The following is a 12,766-nucleotide window of genomic DNA, read 5'->3' as shown; positions in this document are numbered from 1 at the left end:
ATCAATCACGAAATTGCATCATACATGCATGATAATCATGAGGCATTTCATATGTTGAAATGGGCATTCTTTTCGTTCTTACAACCTATGGTTGTGTATTATTGTTCAACATTTCGTTGTCTGTGTCAGATGGATGAGCTATTCTCCCCAAAAGAGCTCTACTTAGGTTACTACATATTCTCTTATAGGAAGACATCAATTCTAAGAGGCACGGGTGCCTTTCCAGATTCGAGTGTGGGTGCGGCGGGATGCGACAATTAAAAAATTATTAAAAAAAATTTATATAGTGAATTTAATATTTTTTATATAAAAAAATTCAAATAAATGGGTAGAGTTTCTTATTAAAAAACAATTATTTATGATTTGTTTTTAATAAAATCATTTTTTTTTTTTTGAGAAACCAGACCAATTCAATATTTTTAGTAATTGTAAACAAAAAACCACATTCCAAGAAGGTTCCTTTGCTCCTTTTCCAATTCTCAAGCCCACCCACGTGAAACAATTGACTTTCTTATCTACTTAATTTTTTTTAAATTGGTAATTATAAACTAGACTCATTTATGACCAAACTGTCCAATTACCACCTTCAAACACAAATACGACGCCTTAAATGAAGTGTCTATACTTCCTAGCAATAAATTACTTCAGTTTGGAGGCTTTTATAAATTTTTAATTCCCAGCCAGTAATTAGAGTTTCTCTTTAGCCGTTATCCTATTTTAAAACTCAACAAAAAGAGTTTTTTAACTTTAACGCTTAATGAAGAGCTATAACAAATAGAAAACGGTTCCTTCTACCTTTATCTTTGTCTCATTTGCCCCACTTTTATCTATTTATAAGACGAATAATGGAGAGGGTTGTATTGTATGTGCAATATTGCAGAAGTGTTGACACATCATGAACATGAATTCTAGTAATCTAATTCTTCTGCTCATTTCACTTCTACTTTTTGTAACCCCTTTGTCTGAGGCCTTCCTTAGGCTACCATGGCAAGTAGACCCAATACGCTTCAAACCTCCATCTCTTCAAATGAAAAAAATCACCATAATCAATAAAAAGTCACATGCAATTGCCATCAAATGCTATGGTGGTGATCCTATCCGTGACCTTGGCAGTGACTGGGTGGAACCTGGTGCAAAAACTAGCTTTGAATTTTGTTACCCTCTATCTCCAAAAACAAGTTTCAAGTGCACAATTAATGGGGGCAGAATTGTGGCATATCAACAAAGTTATGAGTGCGCCAACAACAAACATTGTAAGTGGAAGATATATGATGACTTCACCAAGGTTTACTCATGGAAAAGAGAGAATTGGCTTCACCATCATTATGAAACTCCTATATGGAAGCCAAGATGCCTTCGATCAGGGTTTTGCATAGATTACCCAAGGCTTCCTTTTAAAGTCAATCGATTACCCCCACAAGGCTGTTAGTCATACTCAAAGCCCAGTTCACTGTTGTTCCTATTAAAAGTTATGAGTTATTACTCTGATACCATATTTAAAAAAGATAAAGCATTACTTGCATAGAATTACATATTTTGTATGAGCTTTCTGTTTTTGATGAATGAATATTACTACTTTTTAAAATTTTATTTTTTTACATGAATGTGAATGATTATTTCATTACCTAAAGAAAGTATGAAGACCCAACAAAAAAAAAAAAAAAAGCAATAAACCGAAAAAAATGTACTGTGATCACAACAAAATGGCTTCTCAGGGATTCTCTATTGACACAGATTAAGCCTATTTAGAACTTCATGTCATAACAACATCAGCATATTGCTTGAAGAAAATATAGCTTCTATACAACTACAAGGAATAGTATGGATCTATAACCAAATATAATCCACAACGCTTGAGCCCCCATTCTCTTTCAAGAAATTAAATTTGTAACATAAGTGACTTCTCCCACTCTATGGTTGATGTGTCGGGAAAGCCATTCAAACTTCGATTTCAAGTTGAAAGTATGTATTTCAGGGCATCACAAGTGTAGGAAAAGCTATTCAAACTTCAATCTTTGGTTGAAAGTCTGCAAACTTCATAGTATCGAGCAGGACACTGATTGTACTTTATAGTCCACAAAGGAGGTTGTTAATTGCCTCGAACACTGAGCCTTCGCAAAGGTTACCTTTGGACTAATAAAATTATCACTTGATCCAAAAGTTAAAACCAATAGGAAAGAGAAAATTCAAACTCAGGCTAATAGAAAAGAGACAAGAATTCAAACCCCACTTTGGTGTGGTGTAATAATAAGATAATAAAATTTAATCACTCAACCAATATTTTACCGTAAGACTCCCTATTAGTGCAGATTGTAGATTAAAACTCAGTCACCGTCTTTATAATATTAGCAAGCTTGAGCTTTTACAGACAATCAACTTGAGTCCAGGAAATGCTATGCTGGTCTCTATAATCTCCACTTGGTTCAGAGCTCTACCTGTTATGCATACAACTCTTCCTAGATCAGAACAATCTCTTCTTGCCCTCTGCTCTTCATGCAAGAGCTACATATTTATCAAACAGCTTCAAATATTATAGGGATTGTACATTTATCGTATGGTTGTATCAGGCAAGTGTTGATATCTGATAACTTAAACAGTCAAGAAGCCTTAGCACGACCTGCCTAGAAATTTCAAAATGAATTATCAATAGAAAACATAATATATTTTGTAAAAGAGCTCATAAAAAATCAATGTTCCAAGAATTCACCATTATCAAGAGAAACATTCAATTATATCAATTTCTTTGATTATCAATGACAATTTCCTCGTCATACAATACTGCACAAGATTAGAGGGGTGTTAGCAAGTTCACCAATCTATACATGCACAAAATCACCATTAGCCATCCTCCTTTCTATCTAACCCACCACTATGCGTTCCCACACAACATTGCCAGCAAAAACATTTAATACAGCAGGTTGGTTTCGAACATCTTAGGCATTTCGGTCGCCAGCAACATTTTTTGCAGCTGGGTCTCCAACATTCTGGACAGCTAGGTCTCCAACAACATTCTAGGCATTTGGGCTGGCAAGAACATTTTGTGCAGCTGGGTTGGCAAGAACAATCAGGACATAAGCACTTTGGTCGCCAGCATTTAACTCTGCAGCTGGGTTGGCAAGAACATTTTGTGCAGCTGGGTCGGCAAGAACAATCAGGACATAAGCACTTTGGTCGCCAGCATTTAACTCTACAGCACCTGTTAGCAGAAACTGTGTGCCTTGTATGTAGTTGCAGGCTCTGCCGAATCTTTTTAAGGCGGGTTTCTGTGGTTAACTTCTCCATTTCTTGGACAAATCTGCAAAGATGGCGGATGTAATCAGGGTATAGCTCCAAGTTGCAGTGCCCACCTCCTTTAATCCACAAAGGTTCATATGGTTCCCTTGCCATTTTCCACAGCCCATTGCCATGTAACCAATTGACAACATCATCTTCCGTTCCCTGTAAATTTAGCCAACCCCATTTCAACAATTATAGTCAACAGGAAATTTGGACAAGATAAATTATATAGAGCACATTTTTTAGTTAATCTTAGCTCAATTCACAAGACAAAATCATATAGTAGGCAGTCTCTTCAAAGCATTCTCTAAATGCTCCTCTTCAATGCCTGGTGGTAAGAGATTTAAACCAACAATTCATTTGGTGCATGTAAGTGTTGGATGTCTAATGCTGTCCACCCATGTTTGGCTGGCCAATGAAGGAAACTAAATTCATTTCCTGTCCATAGACAGGTCAAAGAAAAGAGAAATTTAAAGGGTTTTGCTTGCAGTGATGATGAAACCAAGAAGGAAAAAAAAATTATTTATTTATTTTAATGACATAGGAAGGAGAGGAGGACAGAAAGTTTGAGGTTTTTCCTTTAGATATGATTTGAGTGAACAACTCACAGAGAACTTGTGGCGCTTGGTTTCTTGATTTCCACTGTAGTATCAAAAATCTTTTGAGGCATAAAAGCTTAGTTGAAATAGTAATTTTGGCCAGTTACTGCATTATAATACCAAGAGTAATGTTTCCCAGTATTGTCACCAATTGTTGCGTATTTTGCATAAATTTGAGGAGACATTAAACCCTATTATATTATAATTGATTATTTTGTCTTGTCCCATAGTTTTTCCCTTTGCATTGGGGATTTTGCATGCAACTCTTGGTGCTTGTCTGCCCCTTTAACTTGTTGGATTGCATTTCTTGGCTTGACATTCTTGGTTGAATTATTAAGAATTTGCTTGAATCTATAATTAGACAAATAGATTATGGCCTAGCAATAAGGATGAAAGTATAAAGATCTACTCCTTTTCCACATAAATCAAGATAATTTAAGGTAGAAAGTATTCACAAAATGGCTAAAAACCTCAATTATAAATTTTTATAGAAATTTAAAAAAAAAAAAGAGTTATTTCATTTATAAATGGCCACCAAATAGCAAAAGAGAACTTCTGTAATGCATATGGCTAACTCTAAAAAGTTGTATATACAGAACTACTATATTCTATGGAATCTGTTTTCCCTTTTTTTCTTTTTGAAGGTGTATCCAATCAAAGGAGTGTGATTAAGGGGTTGAATATAACCATTTTCTTATGGACTTGTTGTGTTGTTTGAACCTAAGGCTAGTATTTGAAGAAGTCAGAAACTTTTCCTCATTTTTTTTATATCAGTTCAAGTTAATATTTATATACACTATGGAAATTTAGAATATTGATACAATTACAAATCTTCAGTCCTAGAAACATATACCATTAAGAAGTGAGCCAACACTGTATATAGAGCTCAAGAGGGAACATCTTTGGAGGAGGGTTATTGAGGCTAAGTGTGGGAACAAATAGGGCGGTTGGTGTTCTCATTCTGTGAGGGTCCCTATGGCGTGAGCCTTTGGAAATTTATCAGACGGGGATGGTTGATGTTTTCCTGATTTCTTCAATTTGATGTGGGGAATGGTTCTAGAGTGAAGTTCTAGCATGATGTGCAGTGTGGTGATTGCCCACTTAAGGTGGCTTTCCCAGAGTCATTTAGTATCAGTCGCCATAAAGAATCCTCAATATATGATGTTCTAAGGCTTTCCAATGGGGTGTCTCGTTGGGATGTTCGTTTTTCTAGATAGGTCCAAGATTGGGAGTTGGAGCCTCTAGTTTCTTTTTGGATCTTATCTATTCCAAGCCTATTAGGGGGGAGGGTAAGGATAGATACTGTTGGAGACCTGCCAAGAGCAGGCGTTTTGAGGTTCGTAGTTACTATCACTCCTTATCCGATTCTAATAGCACGTCTTTCCAGTGGAAATTGGTGTGGCATTTGAAGGTCCTGCCTAAGGTGGCCTCCTTTCCTTGGGCAACTTCTAGGAAGATTTTATCCACTAACAATCTTTTTTTTTTCTTTTTTCTTTTTTGACTGAAATGGTAGAACACTAACAATCTTTGAAAGAGTGTTATTATTGTATTGGAATGGTGCTGCATGTGTAAGAGGTGCGGGGGGACCATGGACCACCTCCTCCTTCTTTGTCCAATAGCTTACGAGCTATGGACAACGGTGTTTAGTTTATTTGGGCTCCAATGAGTTATGCCAAAGAGGGATATCGATTTGTTGACAGCTTGGCAGGGATCTTTTGGAAGGCATAAAAATATAGCCTTTTGGAAGGCTATGCCACATTGCATAGTGTGGTGCCTTTGGTGAGAGCGGAATGCTAGAAGTTTTGAGGGTTGTGAACAGTCTATCCTTGATGTTAAAGCCTTCTTCCTCCGTACCTTGTTAGATTGGAATGTTGCTTTTTATCCTTCTCCTTGTTTTTCTCTTTTAGATTTGGTTGAGCATTGTAATTTGAGAGCTTTTTGTGATTCTCCCCGAGTACAGCCCATGTACCTAGTTTTGTTTTTAATAATAAAACTTCCGTTATCCAAAAAAAAAAAAAAGAAGTTGATCATCAACTAAGAATGGACGAAGAGAAAGCCAAGGTGAACATTGGAAAACTGTGGCACAGAGTTAAGTGCTTTTAAGAAAGATATTTCTGTAGGAGTTGCTATGAAGAGGGCTAATGATGTTTAATAATTGTATTCATGACAGGCATCTAGTGTAAGAACAGGAAGTCCTTTTTGTTTGCTTAGTGTTCACAGCTATTGTGTCTTCCTACTACGTTTGAAAGTTTTGCTCTATTATGCTATTCATTGACCACACACACACACACACTTATAACTGTTAAAACAAGCAATGAAAACTGTGGAGGACTACAATAGTAGTAATTGTTAAGCGAATTTATTCATTGCTCAGGAGTCCTAGGTTGTTTACTCCCCCCGCCCCCCTTTTTTTTTTTCTTTTTCTTCTTCCCAACTGAAGGTTTCCCCCTGGAATACACTTGTACAGCTCAGACTTGCAGTAATACTACGTCCAATATCTTGAGAAAATACTTGGGTGGTGTTGTTACTTGACTAGAACACTGGAGTATCTTTTGGTACAGATAAACCTTTCCACGGTTCCACCTCTCCCAACTCTCTCCACAAGATGCCCTTCATGCTAATGCCCAACTCCAATCGATCTCATGACTATGAGTTTCTCTAACTTAAACACAACTTACATTCTAACTCAATGTAACTTATATACATATGATTCTGACTGCAGACTGCCTTCTCCCTTAAGGAGCATCGCGCACTAGAATGTTTTTGTAAGCCATCATACACTAGAAAGACTAAGACTAGCAACCTTTTCGCTTGGTAGTTAATCAGATTACAAATACAACCCACATGCCATGAAAATCCCTGTATTCTTTTGTATGTCAGTGTTTCTGTATCCAAAGCAATCTTGAAATTGCAACTTTTAAATGTTGTCATTATACAGTCTAATTCTCTATTATATTGCATATAAATTTATGACATCTGGGATAGACTATGATAGTGCAAATTCACGATAATCATGCACATCAGACTTCATGATTATCGCTTGAACATAAGCACAGAAAACCATATCTGTAGAAAACTTGATCAGATATGTTAAAAAGTTCTTCTGGCTTGGAGCCTAATATTGCAGTAATGCCAAGAAAAAATGTTGATCAGACAGTTAGGATTATCCCATCTGTGGAAAAGAAAGTTCTCATGTGCCAGTTAAATCAAAAACAATCAGATCAACCAATTCAAGAAATAGGAGAGTGAAACTTTTTTTCAGTCCAAGAATCATGCAAAAACAATCTGTCCAATAAATAATGGCATTCACATGGTTGTCTTCTTGAGTCCCTTGTTACAAACAAGCATGAGAAGGCAGAAGAACCTACTAGGAAAAGAGAGCACTTGGGAAGAAACACTTACGTGTATAACCAGCACAGGACACTTCACCTTCTTAATTTTGTTGATGTTCTGCATAACAAAGTATAGTTACTACATTGAAATTGCAGCAGAAATAGCATAAACCAGTAAAATACTCAATTCTAGCATAATTGTCCTTCTACCAAGTCAACCAATGGAATTGATTGGAAGTACACTGGTATAGTGACATTTCATTGGGTGGCCTGTTCTTATGATCAGGCTAACTCACATCATCTTTTTCATAAGAAACAAGGCAGAACCTCACCTTATAAATATCAAAGCAAAATGTGAACTTGACATGGCAGAGCACACGAAGACCAGAAAGAATTGCACTATGCAGAACCACACCTCTGAGCCTTGGCAATTTAGATGCCAAGTGCAGTGTTGGTCCACTACCAACTGACTGCCCATACAAGATTAAGTCTTCCTGGCTAACTCCGTACTCAGTCTCAAGGCACTGATATACTGCTTCTATATCAGAATATGTATTGGATTCACTAGGCTGCATTTCATAAAGACAAAACATAATTAAGTACTTCAACTGTTCGGTCCACAAGACTTTGAGATTTCCCAACCATAAAATCTGAAGCAAATCCAATGAATTTACACCAACTAATAAGCATGTTTAGAGTGATGAGATATAGATGAGGGGATCAATCATGTCCATAGTAACCAACTAATACTTAACATGAACCACAACACCAGCCTGTTCAAATGATTAAACATTCTGGCTATCAATATACATATATTTTTCGTCTAGATAATATAACCATTAACTGACCAATCCATACGGAAGGTATGCTAGATTTAACCACATTTTTGTTTTAATGTTCTGAGATGAAAGAATCAGCACTTAGGGGTTGCTTGGAATCTGCACCAAGCAAAAAACTTAGGCATCAGCACCTAAGGTGTCAAGAATCAGCACCAACTATTGGAAAATCTCCAATCTGAATATCATTAATCAATCAATCTTCTGTTCTAAAATGCAAATAAACTAAAAGCTTATATAGAACTAGAGCCAGGAAATAAAGAGATAAAAGAAAACTAATGAAAATTATTCCTAACTGAACTCAAATACTAATCTCGAATCTAATCCCTATCCAAATAAAAGTCTACAATTATCCAATTTCCTATAAGATAAATACAAAAATCTGAAAATATAAATTCTAAAATAATTTTGGTTTTGCTCCTGCATCATACTCCCTTGATTGGAGAAAACTCAACCTCAAGTTTTAAATCATTGAAGGATGAAAAATCTGGCACATAACACTTGCTGTAGTTGAGGAATCCTCTTTGGGATCATTGAAAATAGATAAACCTTGTATTCCACCCCATGAAACTCTTTGTGAATCACAAACTCAATATGTGCAATTGGAGCATCAACCTTTTTGACTTCATCAAACTGTAGATCTGCATGCACCATGGATGATTCTTCAGGCTTCTTGTTGTTTAGGCTCTATAGTAGACTCTTCTGGTTGCATGAAAAATGAAACTTTGGTTGACACACGCACTTCTTGGTCAATATCAAGGTCTGATGATACTTGATTTACCTTCATTTGAGTAGCCAAGTCTTCAACAGTTTTCATTAGATTTCCTAATTCTGGCATATGGCAGATACTTCATGAGTGACCGGAGCATTGTTGCACTGCCTCATACTTGTCCTTTGATCTTGAAAATTACCATAATGATCAAAATTGTGCAACTTACTCCTTAATCTTGTGATAATACTGCGGGAAACATACAATGCAAAGGTCTTCTTTCATTCTTTCCCAAGCAATTAGAGACCAGTGTATTCAAAAGTGTAGGTTCTCATGATGATTCCAAAACTCCAATGCTCTACCAGCAACTCTTGTTTTGGCATACCACATTTTTTATTTGTCATTTGATAAATGCACTTGCGCAAAGAATTGTTCCATCAAAAATATCCAATTTTTGAAAATCCAGGGGTTGTCATCTTGATAACCATAAAAAATAAGTGGTTGAACTTCTACCATTGTGCACTAAAATAATCAATTTCTAACAAAAAAAATTGTGATAAGAACCTGAGCTTGCACACTTGAGTTGTACCTGAGCATTGCAGAAGGTTAAAGGGAAGTCACTGGTTGGGTTTGGGCTTTCAATATGACAGGTAGGATCTTGTATTAGAACTGGTTGAGTCTCGTTTTATGTGGAACCTTGAAAGACCAGTGAAATCTGACCAAAATTTCAGGTACTAGATACAACTAGTTAGACCACGACACTAAATTCAAGTGGGTCTGATCTGGTGTTGTGGGTTGCAGATTTTCTGGAATTTTTTTTTTTTTTTTAAAAAAAAACTGGGTTTTCCATATGGTGGTTGGCTTTTGTGTTGGTACTGTGATCTGATGGGAAGAAAAACAGACAAAATAAAGAGTAACAAGAAAAGTAAAGATAAACCCTAAGAATCGGCACTTATTGGTCGCTTGGAATCAGCAACAGGCAGAACTTAGGCATCTGCACCTAAACTTAGGCATTTGCACCTAAGTTGATAGGAATCGCACCCAACTATTGGAAAATCTCCAATCTGAATATTATTAATCAATCAAACGCCCGTTCTAAAATACAAGTAATGAAAAATAATGAAAACTAAAATACTAAAACTAATCCTAATTGAACTCAAATGCTAATCCCTATCTAATCTCAAACCTAATCCTATCCAAATAAAAGTCTACAATTATCCAATTTCAAGTTAAGATAAATACAAAAATTTAAAAATATAAATTCTAAAATAATGTTGGTTTTGCTCCGCATCAGAACCAACTTTCATCACAATTTTCACTAGGTTATAAATTGCTAATAAACTTCATGCAGTCTAAATCCCCAACTTTTTCTAAACTAGCTTCATATATCTTGATTTAGAATGTACACCTCCTTCTGCTTATGCATTTCTTTTGCATTAATACATGATAAATGTCAACACTGCCATCTATTGTCCATTCCTCCAACTGACGTCTCACATTGTCCTTTGTTACTCTCCTAATTATGAATTAAGCTGGTGCCACAACTCGCCCATGTGGCTAATTATGATTGGTGGAGGGGTGATGGTGGGTCCATGTGGGGACACCCCTCCACCAACCACAACTCGCCCATGTGGCTAATTATGATTGGTAGAGGGGTGATGGTGGGTCCATGTGGGGACACCCCTCCACCAATCACAACTCGCCCATGTGGCGAGTTGAGCCACAAGTTGTGGCACCAGCATTTCTACCTAATTATTCCCAAATCCAAAATTGCAGCTACAGTATGAATCAGGTTTTCATTATCTATCTTCTCAAAAAACAAAACAAAAAAGTTCTCATTATCTAAAGAGAGAGAGTTATTCCAATGGTAAATCCCAATTGTAGTCAGCAAATCATTACCGATTTAAGTTACAGCTAAAAAGTAAGAAAGTCACGGAGCAGCACAATAATAACACTGCAAAGTATGGTACAACTCAGACTGTCATAGCCTACCTTACCAGTAGAGGCTCCGTAGCCTGAGTAGTCATATCTGCATCATAAAATTCAGAAGGAAGGCATGGTATTAACATAAACCCAAAAATGGAATCTAATGCTTCAAATTTATCACATTGTACCTAGAAAACAAGATCACAAATTCGATTGAGGAAGTTTTTTTTTTTTTTTTTTTTTAAGAAATCCCTTTAAAACATTAATCAAAAGTATGAATTCGTCCATAAAAAATGAACGGAATATTTTTTACCTTTCAAAATTTTCTCTTAAGTGCAATAGAGTCACATGAAAAGTAGAAAGATTAGATGACTCGAATTTTCCCAAGATCTAAATTACTGAAAAATCGTGCATAATATGTCACAGTAAAGTAAAATAAGATCTTGGAAAGTTCGATAGATTACGAGTTGGCCATTTCAGGCCATAAAATCTCACAAAGCCCCAAAAGCACAGAATATCCCAAAAAAAAAAAAATAGAGAAAAAGAAGGTGAATAGTTAAATACTAAACCATGTCTCCATCAAAGTAGAAAATAGAAATTAATTTACTTTTTAGAGGAGGGGAAAGTAAAAAACGAGGGCCAAACAGAAAAGGCAGAAAAAGACTGATGAGAGAACTAACTACAAGGAAACACTGTTAAATCAACCTTGTTTACTTTCACCTTTATTTCATTGTAAAAAGGGAAAAACCCATTACCCATTAACACCTTAAGAAGAGAAGTCATTAGTCAGAACATTGAATAAAGCTGTTTTCTTTACTAATAAACAGATCTAAACCCAACAAAACCAGTTCCAAAAATTACTTCATCCTTTGAAAAGACAGTGATTGAAAATACAAAAGGGTAGAAAGGCTTCAAAGCCATGACACAAAAGATTTACCCTTTTCAGAACAAGGGTTAAAAAACCCACAACAAAAAAATACATATGTAAGATTTGTATACACAGCTACACCAAAAAAGTGAAAAAACCTACCATATAATAAATGAGAATATCCCCTTTTTTCAAAAAAAAAAATTTAAAAAGCAAAAATGAAAAGAGGAGAAGGGAGTGACTGAGTGAGACTGACCCCATGAGATTAACTCTGAGATTGAGCTTGAGCTGCACAAAGAGGTCATAGAGTTGGCCAAGGTCAGCAGCATTGCCATGAGAGTAAAGCAAAGTGAGGCGAGCATATGGGTTCCTGAGATAAAAAGCAACAATCTTATTGCCACGCTTGGTGTCAATAAGCAAAACGTCTAAGGAAGTGTCATCAGCGTTTGGAATAGGCATGGAAGGGGAGGAAGAAGACACCACAGTGAGCTTGCCATCGTCTCTCTTCTTGATCTGGTAAGTTGGCGGCGACGGTGGAAAGAAGGCAAACTTGGCAGCCAGCTGAGACACCATGCAACCCATTCACCCCCCAAGAAGTTGAAGGACAACCCAAACTCATTGAGGGAGGACCAGTCTTGAATGCATGTGTAGAAAGAGAGATAGAGAGTTGGGTTTTGTCGGCTTGTGGTGGAAGTGAGAGTTTAGCTTATTTATTAGTTAACTTTGGTTTATGTGAGAGTGTGAACTAGTTTTATCACTTTTATGAGTTTCTGATATGATTTGATGGACACGGAGATGAGGATAATAGTGGAAAGTTTTCTGGATAGTCTTTGTATGTGTAATTTTCTTGCAGAGACAAGAGTGAGAGAGAGATTGTGAAGCTGGTGTTACTGGTTTAGTACAGTGTGAGTCTAGGAAAAAAAAAAGTTTTCTTTTATTAGAGGAGAGAGAGAGAGAGAGAGTGACGGTACAGACTAGAGTCTTAAACTCACTTCAAAATTTTAAGTTTAATTTATGTGCATGACTTCATTGTTTGTCAGTTGCACAGGCAAGCAGGTCAATAGTGTATCTGATATCTTCTGCTACATCACTTTTTTATATTTTTTTGGACTGTGTATGAGTTTTTTGCATGTTCTCTTTTGTGTATAATAATTATAAACTCGCCATTACTGGCTGACACCTGTTTTTTTTTTTTGCGTTTTTCCTATTGAAATCTTATA

General features: G+C 36.2%; 1 protein-coding gene across 3 annotated transcripts; it reads right to left on the bottom strand.

The window, feature by feature from the left end:
* Nucleotides 1-2,680: 2,680 nt before the first annotated feature.
* LOC115971335 (alpha/beta hydrolase domain-containing protein 17B) lies at nucleotides 2,681-12,464 on the bottom strand. Of its 3 annotated transcripts, XM_031091197.1 has the most exons (6): nucleotides 11,803-12,464; nucleotides 10,745-10,781; nucleotides 7,540-7,776; nucleotides 7,278-7,325; nucleotides 3,171-3,438; nucleotides 2,681-3,083 (listed from the first exon to the last, which is right to left on the bottom strand). In XM_031091197.1, exons 1-6 carry the CDS (start codon nucleotides 12,126-12,128, stop codon nucleotides 2,839-2,841), a joined length of 1,161 nt encoding a protein of 386 aa, XP_030947057.1. In that variant the 5' UTR covers nucleotides 12,129-12,464; the 3' UTR covers nucleotides 2,681-2,838. The 3 variants fall into 3 exon arrangements, with proteins under 3 accessions (XP_030947057.1, XP_030947056.1, XP_030947058.1); XM_031091196.1 differs by having other exon boundaries at nucleotides 2,681-3,438; nucleotides 11,803-12,460; XM_031091198.1 differs by having other exon boundaries at nucleotides 2,681-3,438; nucleotides 10,750-10,781; nucleotides 11,803-11,863.
* Between the last annotated feature and the right edge of the window lie 302 nt (nucleotides 12,465-12,766).

Source organism: Quercus lobata, chromosome 12 (genome assembly GCF_001633185.2).
Source record: "Quercus lobata isolate SW786 chromosome 12, ValleyOak3.0 Primary Assembly, whole genome shotgun sequence".
NCBI lineage: Eukaryota > Viridiplantae > Streptophyta > Magnoliopsida > Fagales > Fagaceae > Quercus > Quercus lobata.
The sequence above is the reverse complement of the archived record's forward strand: the minus strand, read 5'-3'. Positions and strand labels throughout refer to the sequence as shown.